This window comes from Ictalurus punctatus, chromosome 10 (assembly GCF_001660625.3).
Source record: "Ictalurus punctatus breed USDA103 chromosome 10, Coco_2.0, whole genome shotgun sequence".
In the NCBI taxonomy this organism is placed as follows: Eukaryota; Metazoa; Chordata; class Actinopteri; order Siluriformes; family Ictaluridae; genus Ictalurus; species Ictalurus punctatus.
Genome location: NC_030425.2, coordinates 20,229,400 through 20,246,018, shown reverse-complemented (window position 1 = coordinate 20,246,018; position 16,619 = coordinate 20,229,400). Strand labels below are relative to the sequence as shown.

At 38.7% G+C, this 16,619-nt stretch overlaps 1 protein-coding gene across 1 annotated transcript in view; it reads left to right on the top strand.

Annotated features, from left to right (window-relative positions):
* The window catches only part of cemip (cell migration inducing hyaluronidase 1), a 135,284-nt gene that overhangs the window by 74,978 nt on the left and 43,687 nt on the right, over nucleotides 1-16,619 (top strand). Inside the window, exon 11 of the mRNA XM_017478099.3 lies at nucleotides 2,741-2,932. Within this exon, the coding sequence (XP_017333588.1) occupies nucleotides 2,741-2,932 (192 nt within the window). The remainder of the gene's footprint in view (nucleotides 1-2,740; nucleotides 2,933-16,619) is intronic.

The following is a 16,619-nucleotide window of genomic DNA, read 5'->3' as shown; positions in this document are numbered from 1 at the left end:
TTAATGCAACTGAAATTCCCCTCGGTATGTACTTTTATTTGTTCCTGTGTTCTCGTGTACCAGCTGGAGGTCGACTTTCAATTCCAATGCTGCAGAACACAAGTTCCTAGATCAGTGATTCTGGCTGCAAGACAAATCACATATTTTTGTTCATGCACTCATTCTAATACATTATTGTTTCTGTTGCAACACCATACTCAGGGACTTGTACGGCAGACGCTCCACATAAATGGATTGAAAAAATGTGTAATCGTTGATAGTAAAAGTATAGTAATCAAGTTTGTGTTGCTTTGCATCAGGCCACATCATATCACCCTGCCATATTTGACTACTTTCATGAACAACAATGAATTAGAAGACTTATAATTTATACAGTTCATCTCATTGCAACAACATATTCATGGCAGAGGAGTCGACTGATCACAGTAAGCTTTTAGATCCTTTAATTAAATTCAGTCATAACTTTAGGTAGGTAACTATGTAGCATGACTTAAATTTGTGTTGACCAACAGCACTGGATGTGCTAATAAGTATTATTAAAACCAGTACGTTCATGATTGGGGAAATTGCAACAAACCACTTGTATCATATTTCTCATATTTTCATTACAGTGAAGTGCAGTATCTTGGAGCTTTATCTTCATCTAATATAGTGAGTCATTGTATCTGATCCTGAATTGCTACTCATAAAGACTTTTTCCATTAAAACAGATCATGCTGCTGATGATTAAGAAACGGTCTTTAGTCACTGAATGGCTCTGCAGGGTCAAACCTGTCCATTCGCCATGAATGAATGTGTCTAATTGACCACACAGTGAGTGAACAATAGTGCGTGAGGTCTTGGGAGAAAGGACCAGCCAGCAGGATATAGACAAATCGAATCAGTCACACAAGGACCCCAAATAATGAGTGCTGGCAGTGAGAGGAAAGGGCAGTAATTACAGAAAGGAACTTACCCGGAGAGAAGCTGGGTCTGAGCGAGTCTACAATACATCTCTCTGCCACATTGTGCCCAGAAACCGTGCCATAGTCTTACTTCACTTAATCTTTGTGATTAAGCTTTATGATTTCCCCCCACAGAGCAACATTCATTTCTCTGCCATTCATTTCCTGTATGGATATTCAAGTGCCATTGAAAGTAAAGCATTAGTGTTGGTGTGTATGCATACATGTGCACAAAGCATTGCTATGGTGGCTGGTGAGGTTTATTGTGTATGCATACATGTGCACAAAGCATTGCTATGGTGGATGGTGAGGTTTATTTGCACGTCCTAGATCACGTCCTCAAGTAAATGACGTTTAGAGCGATTGTGAAACCATAAAAGTGAACTTAAGTCTGAGAACATGGGATAAAGTACTAGATAACTTTTGCTTTGCACTAGATAGCCATGCAACCTGCTAAAGACTCATGGGTAGGAACTGTAGGTATGGGTATGGAAACTTTGTAACTTGTAGAGGAAAAGAAATGGGAATTTGTAAAGATTTATAGCTAATATTTACATTAACCTAATGTGCTTTATCTATCTATTAGAAATGGAGATAATGTGGTACTTAAATTCTTCCCATTTGTGGACAGTGGGTTTCTACATCTCTGAAAAACAGCTCTCAGATTTGCTTTTGTTTTTTATGCTGTTTTTTTTGTTTGTTTGTTTGTTTTTGTTTTTTTGGGGGGTTTTGGCAACAATTATGTTTCCTCCCTGCCAAACAGTATCTAGTGACCCTGTCTGTTCAGCTCCGTGTTCCACCATGCTTGTATTTCTAAGTACTTATGAGGGAGTGTCTATACTGTAACAAGAAGGAGGTGAATGCAATGCAGTCAAGGAGTATGGCACAAACCAATGGAAACAATAATGCATTAAGATGAGTGCATTAATATAAACCTTGCAACTGATCAATCAGTGTTGAGAATTCTACAGCACTGTGGGATAAATAAATATAATTAGCCATTATTCTTAAAGGTATGAACTTATGCACATTACAGCATTCCAATATAGACTATATGGCCAAAAGTATGATGACACCTGACCACCTGTATGTGGTTCCTCCCCAAACTATTGCCACAAAGTTGGATGCACACAATTGTACAGGATGTTTTTGTATGCTGTAGCATTACAATTTCCCTTCACTATAACTAATAGGCCCATTTATGTTCCAGCATGACAGTGCCACTGTGCATAAAATGAGGTTCATGAACACATGATTTGCCAAGACTGGTGTTGAAGAACAACAAATGGCATCCACAGAGCCATGACCTCAACCTCACTGAACACCTTTGGGATGAACTGGAACAGTGCTTGCATGGCAGGCCTCCTCGTCTAACATCAGTGCATGAGCTCACTAATTCTCTTGTGGCTGAATGGCCACAAATCCCCAAAGGCACATTCCTAAATCTAGTGGAAAACCTTACCAGAAGAGTGGAGGCTGTTATAAAGGAGACCAAATATATATTAGTGGCCATGGTGTTGGAATGGAATAGTAATAGTCATATAGTTTAGCTTTATAATATAGTGTGTTAGTTTGTGTTTTTGTAAAAAAAAAAAAAAAAAAAAAAAACAAGAACCATGAAACTGTGTTTGTTTTGTGTGCATTTCCATATCCTCTCAGTGGAGTGCACTGTCTTAGAGCTCATTATAATACAGCACATTATAATATAGTCTAGCCATTTTTCATTTTTAATATTAGTCACAGATGCAGAATAGATTAAGAAATAAGACAGTGTGTGTCTGTGTGTGTGTATATAGTGCGTCCACAGGCCTCCGTCTCCATAGACACTCTCTCGAACTGCAGTGTGTTGTTCTTGGCGGATGCAGCGCTCGGATGGAGGACCGGGGATCGTTTAGTGGTGTCCAGCACGGATTACTCCATGTACCAGGCTGAAGAGTTTAGCGTCCTGCCTTGTGCCACCTGTACTGCAAACCAGGTCAAAGTTGAAGGTCAGTATGTGGTTTTTAAAGCCTTGGCAAATAGCTCTAACTATTAGTAAGTCAGAGTGTCTGAAATTATGGTTTACAATGTTTTCTTCCACCAATCTGATGAATTTCATCCACTCTCGCTGACTCACTACAACTACTACATAATTATCTGTTCTGTTAAATGAAGAATAGTTTAACACAAGAACCATTTTCCTCAGGCAACCTTATATTTAGGGTCTGAATAACTTTTCTAAAGATTTTTTGACACACTTTTCACTCAAGCACATGGCCCACTTTCCACAGCTCAGTTATTTAAGTGTTTCCCAACCTGGTGCTCAGGGGCCTACAGACAGTTAATCAGTAGCTGTGTCTAAATGCTTATGCACTATTTTAATTATACTTACTTACTATATTCTTTGACAACACCATGAATATAAAAGACACATACAATTCAACACAAATGTTAGCAACATCATAATATGAAAAAAACATAGATACAAAAAAATTAATGGCAATATTAAAACAACTACAAGCATTCTCCTTTCGCTTAGAGACTTACGGAAGGGGGGTGGGGGGGTTTGGGAATCATTTAATCTTGTTATTATGATTCTAATGTAATCACCATAGGTAAAAATGATATTTTGTAAATGTACATTTTTTGCCATAGGAATTACATAGTGTTTTCCGGAAGGCAGTAAAACAAACTGGTCAAATATGGGATGAGTAGTATCTTTTAGAATACACTCTGCTTTTTAAACACATCTTAAGTAGTATAACTCACATAGTTTGCTCTGTGGCCTGCCGATGATTTTGCTGGCTGTATTAATAAATTTTGTTTACAGTTGAGCAGCCCATACCAAGATGTTAATTTATAAGTTAGCACACTCTCAACCAGTGAGTTGTAAGCAATCTCTAGTATATGCAGATTCACACCAAAGCGGCTAATTTTCCGTATTAGGAACATGCGTTGCAAGCATTTAAAAATATACATAATTAGTGTTGTCCAAGAAACTCAAATATAAAAATCAGATTCTGGCATGTGCATTAGGATTTTGCAAATGATGAGTTACACAATTCATTATAGTTAGCACAGCATCATTGGTAATTCTGTTACACTTGTATGCAAACTGCAAAGGATCAAGGTTTAAACAAACAGATGACATAAGATGCTTAACAAGGATTCTCTCCATGGTTTTGCATAACACGGGAGTATTCATAACACAGAGGTATGGTGTTGTGGCATGGTACAGTGGCTTAGTGGTTAGCATGTTTGCCTTACACCTCTAGGGTTGGGGGTTCGATTTCTGCCTCTGCCTTATGTGCGTGGAGCTTGCATGTTCTCCCCATGCTTCAGGAGTTTCCTCCCCCAGTCTAAAGACATGTGTTGTAAGTTGACTGGCATTTCCAAATTGTGTGAGTGTGTGTGCGCAATTGTGCCCTGCGATGGGCTTGTCTCTGGTCCAGGGTGTCCCCTGCCTTATGCCCCAAGTCTCCTGGGATAGGCTCCCTTATCAGATAACATCTAGTGTATATTCCTTTTTAAAAAAATAATAATTTAGCCCTTACATATAAGCCCAATTAAAAGAATATTCTATTTACTTACAGTACTGTGTAGTGACCAATGAAATTTAGAACATACAGTGCTGTGAAAATCTGATTTCTTATGTTTTTGTTTGTATCTCATACTAAATTTTAGAGCTTCAAACAAAATACAACATAAAACACAGGCAATCTGAGTAAACACACAATACAGTTTTTATTATGAATTTTTTGTATTGAAGCAAAAATAAGTTACCCAACACCAACCACCAATGTGAAAAACTAATTGCTTCTTAAACTTAAAATCTGGTTGCGCCACCTTTAGCAGCAATTACCACAACCAAACGCTTCCGATAACTGAAACTCAGTCTTTCACTTACTAGGACTTGCTCCTATGCTTTTGATCATTTTCTTGCTGCATAATCCAGTTTCACTTAAGTTTCAAATTACAGACTGAAGACTGGACATTCTCCTTTAGGATTTTCTAGTAGAGAGCAGAATTCATGTTTCCCTCAATTATTGCAAATTGCGCAGGCCCTGAAGCAGCAAAGCATCCCCACACCCTCACACTTCCACCACCATGCTTGACTGTAGGCATGATGTTCTTTTTGTGGAATTCTGTGTTTGGTTTATGCCAGATGTAACAGGACCCCTGTCTTACAAACAGTTCCACTTTCGATTCATCAATCCACAAAACATTGTCCCAAAAGGTTTGAGGATCATCAAGGTGTATTTTGGCAAAATTTAGATGAGCCTTAATGTTCTTCTGGGTTAGCAGTGGTTTTCACCTCGACACTCGTCCATAGATGCCATTTTTTCCCGGTGTCTTTCTGATAGTGGAGTCATAAACAGTGACCTTTATTGATGCAAGAGAGGGCTGTAGGTCCTTTGATGTTGTCCTTGGCTCTTTTGTGACTTGCTGGATGAGTAGTTCCTGTACTTTTGATGGAATTTTGGAAGGTCAGACACTTCTGGGAAAGTTCACTACTGTGCTGACTTTTTCCATTTGGAGATAATGGCTCTCACTGTGGTTCTTTGGCGTCCCAGACCGTTTGAAATAGCTTTGTAACCCTTCCCAGACTGATGTATTTCAATCACCTTCATCAACATTTCTGGAATTTCTTTCAGCTTTGGCAAAAGTGTTTTACCCAAATTCATGCTGTTGAAAAAATTCTACTTAAGTGTTGATTTGATTTGACAGGGTTTGCAGTAATTAGGCTTGGCTGTGTCTAGTCCAGCTGAACCCCATTTTCAATGCAGTTTCATAGATTTGGGAAATTAGTAACTATGGGAGCAAATACATTTTCACACAGGCCCAGTTGGCATTGGACTTTTTGCTTCAATAAATAACATGTAAAAAACTATTTTGTGTTTACTCAGGTTGCCTTTGTTTTATCTTAGATTTTGTTTTAATTTCTGAAACAGTTTATATGAGATATACAGAAAAACAGAAGAAATCAGATTTTCGCAGCACTGTATGTTCTAAAGTTCATTGGTCACTACACAGTAGGTATGTAACAGAATAAGGATACATTGAAATACCTTATTCAGATTGACCAGGTAATGTGTTGTAAACATATACAACTACAGATATAAACAGGGGGCACAAAACTTTTATTTTTATTTTTATTTTTTGGAAAGTTTGGCAGAAAGAGAGAGATGAGCATTGGGAGCAAGATCTCGCAGGAGGCAGCAAAAAAAGGTTTTACTTTCATGCAGGCATGACTGGAATAGGGACCTCTCTATTCTCCCACAGTGTTTTCCAGTGTTTCTGGCAACATAATGGCAGGACTGTTATTTAATAAAAAGAAATACTTAAATGAATATTTGGGGCACTAAACAGTGGCATTGTATTATACCCCTACTACAGAAGTATATCCCTTTATGTACTGGATCATAATATGTGAGTTAAGACACAGTTAGTGTTCTTGATTGCTTGGTTTATATATGTTGGGAGCAGTAAAGTGGATTGCCTGGGATTCCCTGAGGAACAATTTGGTAAAGCTTATGTGCAAATAAAATACAGCAAATCAATGCCAAATCAGAAAATCTAATGTCTGAGAATCAGTGCCAAAGGCACTGCGAATGTCTGCAGTAGTGTCACATCTTAACAGTAATGACAATGTCAAGTAAGTCTAATTAGTGACAAGGATATGAAGTTCAGAATGTACTTACCTTTTCATGTTTGTGTTTTCTGAAACGTTTCTGTGTTCTTAGTCTGCAATTTGTTTTTCCAATTTCTGTAACAATAAACATGAAAAAGGTAATCAGACCTTTAAAAATAACAAGTTGAACTTGAACTGTTAAGATCTGAAGCAAAAAAGATGATGCATTGATTTCCATCACTCAATACTGAGAGATGAGATATAGAGTTGATGTGTACGTCACGTATACAATTGCAGTGTGTTAAAATCTGTCGATGGTCTGCATGAGAGAAACATCCGGTGAACAGAAAGTGTAAGTTTGTTCTGCTGTGCTGGAAATATGTAACATCTTCTAAAGGTTTCAGTGGAATAAATGCGAGTGGAAGTGGTTTAAGTATCTGTTTTGCCAACGTGCTCTCTCGGATTCCACTGGGATATTTTCATGGTTGGGAAGCATGATCAAATAGCAAAACCGATTAAGCCAGTAATTATATGAAGTTTCATGACCTGGATTTTGGCGTCATCTCGCTCTCAGACAGAGTTGCATTATGCATGTCATGTAGAATCTCCCTCATTCATTCCTGAGGATTTTTCAGTTATGGATTGCATTACATCACACTAAGAAATCAAGCTTACAAGAATAAATAGTTAGGGCTCGTCAGACTCTGTGGTCGAAGTGTTGGATTCACTGTGTGAAATTTTCCTCTGTGTTGTTTTCAATATGTGTTTTTTCCTCCCTGATTGACTTTTACAAGAATTGTATACTACAGCACCCTGGCAGTGATAGGTTCCAAAGACTATCAGGGCCAAATAGCATTCATCGTGCAGAAAATAGATGCTGTTATGTGCAGAGGAATCTTTTTGCTCATACACTTTGGAATGAGTCCTCGATGACTCTCTACAGGGGGGAAGAATATGTGAGAAAGTACAGGCATAAGTCTTTTCATAGGTCATAAAAAAGCAACAAGGTGACAAGGCAGACAGACAAACAGCCAGAAATACCTCAGTATGTATTGATCAGGTGATGATGTATATGTATGTATACACTGCAGATTGCACAGGGGAATTTTATGCATTAAACATTTACAACCCTCCAAGAGCAAGGTGGCACGGTGGTCTGAGGTGGTGCAGCGGGTAGCGTTGCCATCTCACATAGCCAGGGTCCCCAAAAAAACAAAAACGCAATTGCCACTAGTTTGACTGGCCATGATAAATTGCCATAGATGTGAAGGAGTGTGTGAATTGTGTGTATGTGTGCATGGTGCCCTGTGTTGGACTGGCGTCCCAGGTGTATTCGTGCTTCATGCCCAGTGTTCCCAGGGTTCACTGCAATTCTGACCAGGATAAAGCCATTACTGTAGATTCTTGAGTTAATGTCTAACACAAGAGTGTATAATCATGTTAATTGGGTTCCTGGGTACACCTTCATTGTGTCTACGGCTCATGTACTTTCGTGTTAGTAATAGAAATGATTTGATTGCTTTAAAATCCAGACAAGAGAAAGGAAACAGTCAGTTTTTATTGTCAGAAGTAACACATACAAAATTTCAAAGTGACGTGTTTATTTTGCGTCTTTGTTAATCAAAAAATGAAATGGTAAACGAAGAATACAACATAAAAGGGTGTTTTTTTCCTGAAACCTGTGGTTGTCACTGATAGAGATTTAAATCCACAACAATATCAGAGATTGTCATGATTGTAGCAAAGCAAAAGGCTTTTCCTCAAGGACTATTAGGATATTTTGAGCTTAACATGACTTAAATCGACTTTGTACCACACATTTGCAGAGGCATAATCTGTGATATTTTTGTGGAGGACAATCCTCTTTGTACCAAGCTACTCAAAGACTGGCCACCATTATAGGTAACCATTCTCATGACCGTAATGAGTAGTCAAGGTATCTAGATGTTCGGAATTTGTCCAGATCAGAATATCATAGGTTCACTTGCTGAAGCCAAATGTTGGATTAAGACAGTGAAATAACAACACAGGGCACAGAGATTAGTTTAACTGCATATAAGAACAAGTGCAATGGCAAAGTAATAAAATGGAAAAGTGGGATCCCAAATATACAAAAGAAGAAAAGTATCAAAATAATAAAAAGATCAGTACAGTTGTGAATGCACTCAAATTAGACCAAACCCGGGCCTGTTAAAAGTTCACAGTCCATCGATTGCACCGATATTGGACTAATGCAAGGTGGGTGTCTTCCTCCAGGGAAAGCAAGTGTCAGTGTGCACACAGTTCTACCTGACCCCTTGGGCCAAGGGGAAATAGTTCTCTGGCTCAGTGTCTCTAGGTTGCAACCTCCTAGCTACAGCCAGGCTCTCTATCAAGTATGGTTGGCTTGCCATCCAGCACTGGAACAGTTTCTCCAAGGATCTTCAGAATCTCCACCAATAATACCTGACCAGTGCAATGGAATGGCACGTTAGCTTAAGCATGCTCTCCAAATTAGACTCTCTTGTGGTATTCAACACTGTTAGTAGTTTACACCCGCAACAGAAAGTAAGTATCAATATACCGCTACGATGATTCAGATACCACTGGCATCACTTTCCATCTCCCTCGCTAGCATGAATGGCTGAGAGGTGGGCCTAACCATTCTATTGGCTGAGATTTAGTAACACTCAACCTTACAGGCTAATGTCCCAATAACAATATGCCCTCTTATTGGATGATATCAAGGTTTAGAAAAACTCCTTTTTATTTCACAAGCGATCTTTTCAGCATAACACACTTACACATAGTTATCACACAAAATGTATAATCACTTGTACATAACATTTATTGCATATTTATTTCACTCAGGACTTATTTATTTTACTTATTGCCTATTTTACCTCTGGGTTACATCATCTTGCCATGTCTGTATAATCATTTGGGAATAAGGTTCCCTTTAGGCATACCTAAACTAGCTTAATGTCATAGGTGCATTGGCTGACCTTGAAGTAAGGATTAGTGACAACTACAGGTTTCAGAAAAATTGGCCCTTTTTCTGTTTTACTTTGTTTACAATTTCATTTCATAAACATATTTCAACACAACTAAACACAACCAAAAAGTACATGGACCATTTCCATTCACGGGTCATTTTATTACAGTGTAGTTCACTTTATAGGTCATATGTTCCTAAACAATTCCTCCACTAATGGAAAGCGACCACCCAAAGGACTTTTGCTGACCAGATATTATATGGGTGGTAAACTATGTTCAACAGCAAGTCTTATCGGGCACTTACAGTAAATGGACTTAACTTCCTTACAGGTGTACAGTTAGAGTCTATAGCTTATTGGCGGTGAGCTGTTCTTAGTCAAGTGTTGATGTAGAAGTGGTACTTACTGTTACTGTCTTACTGTTGAACACTTTAACCTGAATGTCCTCAGCATGCTTCATGCAGAGATGTTCAGCTGACTTCCACAATCAGTATGATGTAATTGCCAAGCAAACAGACATCGTGCAGAGGGTTTACTCTGATGAATATTCATGAATCATGAATATGCTACACAACCAAGGCATGTTCAAGCTGATTCATTCCAAGCATTGCATAAGTTTGCCAAGCCTTGCAGATATCGTCTCTAAAGTATTCAGAAGGCTGAAGACCTAAGCACATTTCATGTTCTGAGCCAAAACATACATGGGACCACATACAGTATGTGGATATTTTCTGATCAACAATTTACATTTATTTATTTGGTAAATGCTTTTATGCAAAATAACTGGGGCTGATGATAAGCAGCAAATTCACTTTGTGTTGGTGTCAACTGGTTCACTTTGTAGTCCACTCCCAACTTCATTACATAGACCGTTCAGTGAGGAAGAGCGCTCACAGCTTTATTCATATCGTAATTCATACTAAATTCATATTAAATACAACCAAGTTGGCAAAATAAAATTGCAGTGTTTTTTGTTTTGTTTTTTAATTCCTGAATGTTTTTGTCTCTCACTTACCATGGTGGGGCCTATTTCTGGCTCTTAAAGCACACCTCAGGAAGAAAATAATATATTAATTTAATATAATTTAAAAATAATTTAATGCTGTTCATTAGAGATTGGTTGGACAGGGGGTGCTGCCAAAAAGCTCACAGCCCATAATTCTTTGTGCTGAAAGACACAATAAACTGTGAGCATGTGAGGTAAGGCATGTCAAGCATTTTTCTGAAGAAAAAAGGAGCGCAAAACAGTGCAGAGTAGGAAAGAACCACAGCACAGCACACTTTTGTGTCACTAAAATTGTGTGTGACCTTTTCAAGTAGATATGAAGCACTTGCATTTCACTTGTACCTAATGTACCTTAGTTCTAGACTATCTTGAGCTAGATGCATTAATATAGACACAACAGAGTATATACATTTTTCGAACCTGGTTAGCATCTATATATTTACTCAACCTGTTTAGCTACATATCCTTCAAATATCAGCTCAAATAAAGATCAGCTATGAGGGACATTTTGCTCCTGACATGGCTCTCACTGATAACCTGCATGAATCTACAATATGGACTAGAAAAATAAATTGTCCCTAGCCTTGCTTCTTCATCCCATTCTGTGTATTTTTCTTATGACCATTGTTGGTGCTATTGAGCTCGATTGTAAAATAATTTAAAATAATCCACTTTGTTAACAGCAAGTCTGATGTGGATGCAAAAACCTAAGCTTTATATTGATGTCTTTTTATCTTTGAAAGAGAGGGAAGGGCTTATCCCTGCTAGCCCATTTATACTTGGGTATTAGAATGGGTATTAGAATGATGTTTAAGCTCTTAGTAACCACAACCACATATAAATACCCAGTACTACAGTTTTTCTATGACCACACACTTATTTATTATCCAATACCTGCAATACATTTCATTATAGTTAAGTTAGCCTACTGTGCTACTCACATGATATTTACTTGGTTAATACCTTGGTGCTTGCTCAATTTTAGAGGACTGTGAAAAAGTGCTACTCTCCAATTTAATCCCAATTACACACAAAACTAACAGGATGAGCACAGCGGACAGTGCGTTGTACACTGCTTTGTCCAATCATGTACACATTTTTTATAAACCACTTTATAGACAAACAGAAGAATCAAATTGTAATTTGACTGAGAGAATTCCAAACACACACACATACTGACTGAGTCAAGCCAGGTTTATATCCTGACTTAATGAGAGGAAGTGAATTAGAATAAGCACAGTTTGCTTTGAGATTTAGGAGATCAGTATTCTGTTAATATTTATGATTCACAGAAATGAAATACCCACATGCATAAATACTCTGAGCATTATGAGTACTCACTTGTGCTCGAATGACGTTGATGATTTCAAGGTTGTGCCTTGAGTTTCAGTAAGTTTCATACATATGTGTCAGAGGTGGCACAAGCCGGTCACTTTTACATTCTATTCCATACTGCAGCAGGAGCATTGCTATCTAAGCTATGTGATCTCAGCAAACACTTTAAAGTGTAGGGTAAATAATGAACTTTGTTTTTGCAAGCAAAATTGCCTGTAGACAGCTAGCGAAGTAAGAATGGCAATTTATTCAGTTTGGTGATTAACAAGCTAATTTTCCTGAATTCAACAATGTGAAAATGCTGTTTGATAAATAAGTTGATTTTACATTTGGTTCCCTTTAATTACATTAGCCTTACCAGGTAATTAAGTTAAAAATGGACAGCTAGTGTTTAATTTTCTTCCTTTTTTTTTTTTTTTTTTTGCTTTACTTTGCTTAATTTGCCTGCTTATTGGAATTACTAGTGCACCAAAAGAGACTTACAGAGTTCATTTGAGGAGAAGGTCACTTGGAATACAGATACAGGCAGAGGTTCGTGTACACCTCAGTTTGAACAGACATGAAATCACATGAAGTTCCAATTACTGACTGTGGCCCTCCTTCTTGGTTTGAGCCAACAGTTTACATGGAAACACACATACAGACCCTTACTTATTCTGTTGAGGCCTGCGTGTCTCTGATTGCTGCTTAACTCCCTTCTCACAGGTGTTGCTGCATATTTCTTCCACACTACCAAGAGCTTCCAGGAGCTAGTCTCTCTTTTATTTATTCTGTCCTCAGGGCAGATTAAAATTTTTGGCTTTCAAAACCATGGAAAGCAAACACACGACCACCGTCATCAACCCGAGATCAGCTGTCATGAAAGAGCAGCACTAGTAAAACAACACTGATAATTGCTCTGGCCTCAAGGCTCTTGGGTGGAAAACACCCCTCTCCTTTAACCTGCCTTTCACAACTGTGTTGTTTTTAAGAACGCAAACTATGCTTCTTGTGTCTTTTAACTAAGTCTGTAGATGCACGATGACTCTGAGCTGCTGACAAATCCCACCTGCCAATTTGCTTTGCCATCAGTGCTGAAACATTTCTGGCATCTGTTCCTTTTTCTCACACATTAGCTTCAATTTCTTTTCCTCTAGACTGAGGGAGTGATTGTGCGAGGCTGAACTGGAAACAGGAGCTGGATCGCGTTAAGGAACCTGTACCTTCTGCTATGACTGACTCGTGTTCATAAAGGCAGTAATAAACATCAGTTCAGTTCAATTCATAAACATCAGTTATTTTTTTCCATTCAGCAATTGTGACAAAATTACTTGTCCATGTATTTTTTGAAGTGTATATTTACACTTGTTCATTATGCAGACTGTTTTATTCAAAGCTAAGAGCCTGGGCTCTGAAAAAGTCCTAGAATCTGAATTCATAGCCTTTTGGTCGCCAGCAGGATAATTTAGTTCAAGATATGTGAGTGCATGAATTATGGTCATACTCCTGGACTATAGTGGTTACTGTAACCAGTAGGAACCTACAGAGTCAAATTAATCAGTCGATCAGCTAGTCCTTAATACATGATGTAGTCAATCCATCCACAGGGTCGTGGGGGAGCCTGGAGCCTCAGGGCACAAGGCAGGGCACACCCTGGACAGGGTACCAACCCATCATAGGGCACAATCACATACACACTCACACACCTCATTTTGTCATTCAGAGTGACATTAGCCAATCAAGGGTGTCTTTGAACTCATGCATGAAAAGCAGTGTAGATAGTGCTTTGCAGTCACATTTTCCCTGTGGGATTAATTCGGTTGCTACTGCTGCCATTGCTTGCACTTATTCATTATGTAATGCATGTATCTCCAAGCAATTCAGTGCCTGACATTCACAGCTTCTGATCTTCAGTGATGCTTTTCACATCAAAATCTGACATGTCTTTGGCTTTCATGGGATGTAATTGCTTATTTCACCTCCAGAGGTGCATTTAACTCGCTTGAAAAGCACATCTGCGGGAAACTGCAAACAAATGGGACAGTGGGGAATGTTAAAAAAAAAAAAAGATTAATAATCTCAACATGGATCAAGAAGGGATCATTGGTGATGGAAAGTGGAAAGAATTTATTTGTATCATTAGTATGTAATCTGATTAGAAGTGCCCCATAGTCTCTTAGGTATTTGAATTGTTTGGATGTAGGGAGTGCACGCTGCCTAGCAGGAAGAAATGAGCAAGATCTGAAGGTATACCTTCAGCAAAGGAGGAGAAGCTTTTAGGCCAAGGGGAAAGAATGCTTTCAGACTCTCTTTCCAAATCGCTACTTAATTTTCCTCTTTGCAGGACAGAGAATGCAGTGTCCAACAAGTAGTCATTTTACTAAAAGCACTCTCAAGTCTTTCTTGGCATCTTAGGGCTAATAGAGGAGACACCCTGAAGGAGGATGCCTGTCCTTTAAAGAACACTCTTCCATCTTTCATCTGGGTTCTCTGTTTACATGTCTTGGCCTGTATTTGTCTTAGCCCATCTTATCACTTTGGTGTACTGTCCATCCATCAGTTTTTAGGACAACCTGAAAAGATTATATATTTGTCTATATGGAAAACTAAATGGAAACACCAAGATTTTTTTTTTTTTTTGGGGGGGGATTATATGCTCCATCCCAAACCATAGTGTACAAGATTGCTAGGATAGTGTCCAATCTTATCTGGAAAGAGCCAGTGTGGGTGCAGGTTTTCATTCCAACTAAGCCGAAGCCACACTTGAGTCTATTGAAGTCCAAGATCAACTGATTAAACAGGTGGAATCAGGTGTGGCTCCTGCTTGATTTGAACCTGCACCCACAATGGCCATTTGCAAATAAGATTTGACACCCCTGTGGTAGAACAAATGCAATCCACTTCTAAAGTCTTTTGGATAGTTTGTCTGGGTTTGAATGGAAAAATTCCTTGAATCTGAAGGTGTTGATTAATTATCTATAATATTAACTCTGCCTAGGGGAGCCCAGTGACTTAGTGATTAGCACGTTTGCCTCGCACATCCAGGGTTGGGGGTTCAATTCCCACCTCTTCCCTGTGTGCATGGAGTTGGCATGTTCTCACCGTGCATTGGGGGTTTCCTCCAGGTACTCTGGTTTCCACCCCCAGTCCAAAGACACACACTGTAGGCTGATTGACATCTCTAAATTGTCTGTAGTGTGTGAATGGGTGTATGAATGTGTGTGTGATTATGCTCTGCAATGGATTGGCACCATCCAGGGTGTCCCCCTGCCTTGTGCCCTGAGTCCCCTGAGTCCCCTGGGGTAGTCTCCAGGCTCCTTGCGACCCTGTGTAGGATAAGTGGTACAGAAATTGGATGGCTGGATGGATTAGCTCTGACTACAGTTCTAGCTGTAGCATACAGTACAAGTTCTAACATTATGATAGCTAGGTTATTTGTAACAGTGGAAGAAAAGACACTCTGTGATTTACATTTATTCATTTAGCAGACACTTTTAGCCCAAGTGGCTTACAAGTGAGGAAATAAAAGCAAAGCGATATATCAAAAGCTGTCCTTCGAGCCGGATACACAGTAAAGTGTTAATACCTATATACCCAAACAGGTAAAGGTTATATTTGTGAAATTTCCCTGTGCTTTTTGTCAGTGTGTTGATTAATTGTGCATGCTATCTAACTAGCAGATAATTCACCTCTTAGCTAGCAGGGTGTTAGCTAAGCAATTATCATTTTATAGCAACTGTTCTTTCTGATGTAGTTTCGATGCACACTGTGCACTGACAGCCACCTTTATTTCTGAAATGACTGTTACTTGTTGATTTGTTGGACTGAACTATTGCAAATCCATTTTTCAAACCCTTGTGTTTGAGATACACGCTGTCAAAAAAGGTATGGTACAGGTACATTTTTTATTCCAAGTAAGATAAATGTATCCTCAAGTAGACCTTAAGAGTCAGTGATATACTGTAAGTACATTGATAAGTTTTAGTAGTATGTTACATTCACCAGTACAAAAAGAACAAGACATACCCTTAATGGTACCACTCAAATGGCAAAATTTTTATCCTGAAAGGTATCATATAATGCTCTTTTGATGACATCATCTTGTTGCTCCAGTTCATAATATTCATCATATTAAAAGAAATATACCCATTAGCATTTCCTGTAGATTTGAATGGACATTTGGGTGAAATCCTGTAAGATCTCAAAACCTAGTGTCTTTCCTTCATGACCTCTGAATTTTTCCTATAGTTTCATGTGACTTCTTGAGACTCTGCCTGCTGTGTCTCTATTTTGAGAGCGCAGAAGGCTTGCACCTCCTCCAATTCTTCCCCATCGTGATTCATCACTGCTAAACAGTGCACACATGCTCATGCTGGCAATTACATTAAAACCTCATCAGGTCTATTCCTGGCTCTGAAGAGGGGTGGAATTAGAAGCACTTGCTGTCGCTGACTGTGCCAGTGTAATGCAGGTGAATGAAGGCTGGCTTTGATTAGATGCCTGCTTATTTGTAATCCGTTTATGTTGATCTGTTTGCGTTAACGCTGTGATGGATTTGGATCGACAACAAGAATTAGGCACGGGTTCAGAATAATTTTAGTTTAGCCTATCTTCCCCATGGCAGAAATGTTTTTTTCTCCTCATGCCACTAATTGGAGTTCCTGAGTTACTGCTGGTTGTCATGTTTTCCCAGGTAGCACCCAGCTGGAGAATTGCCAACCTTCACATGCAAATCTTTCTTTTGTACAGAAAGATCTAAATGTGTATAA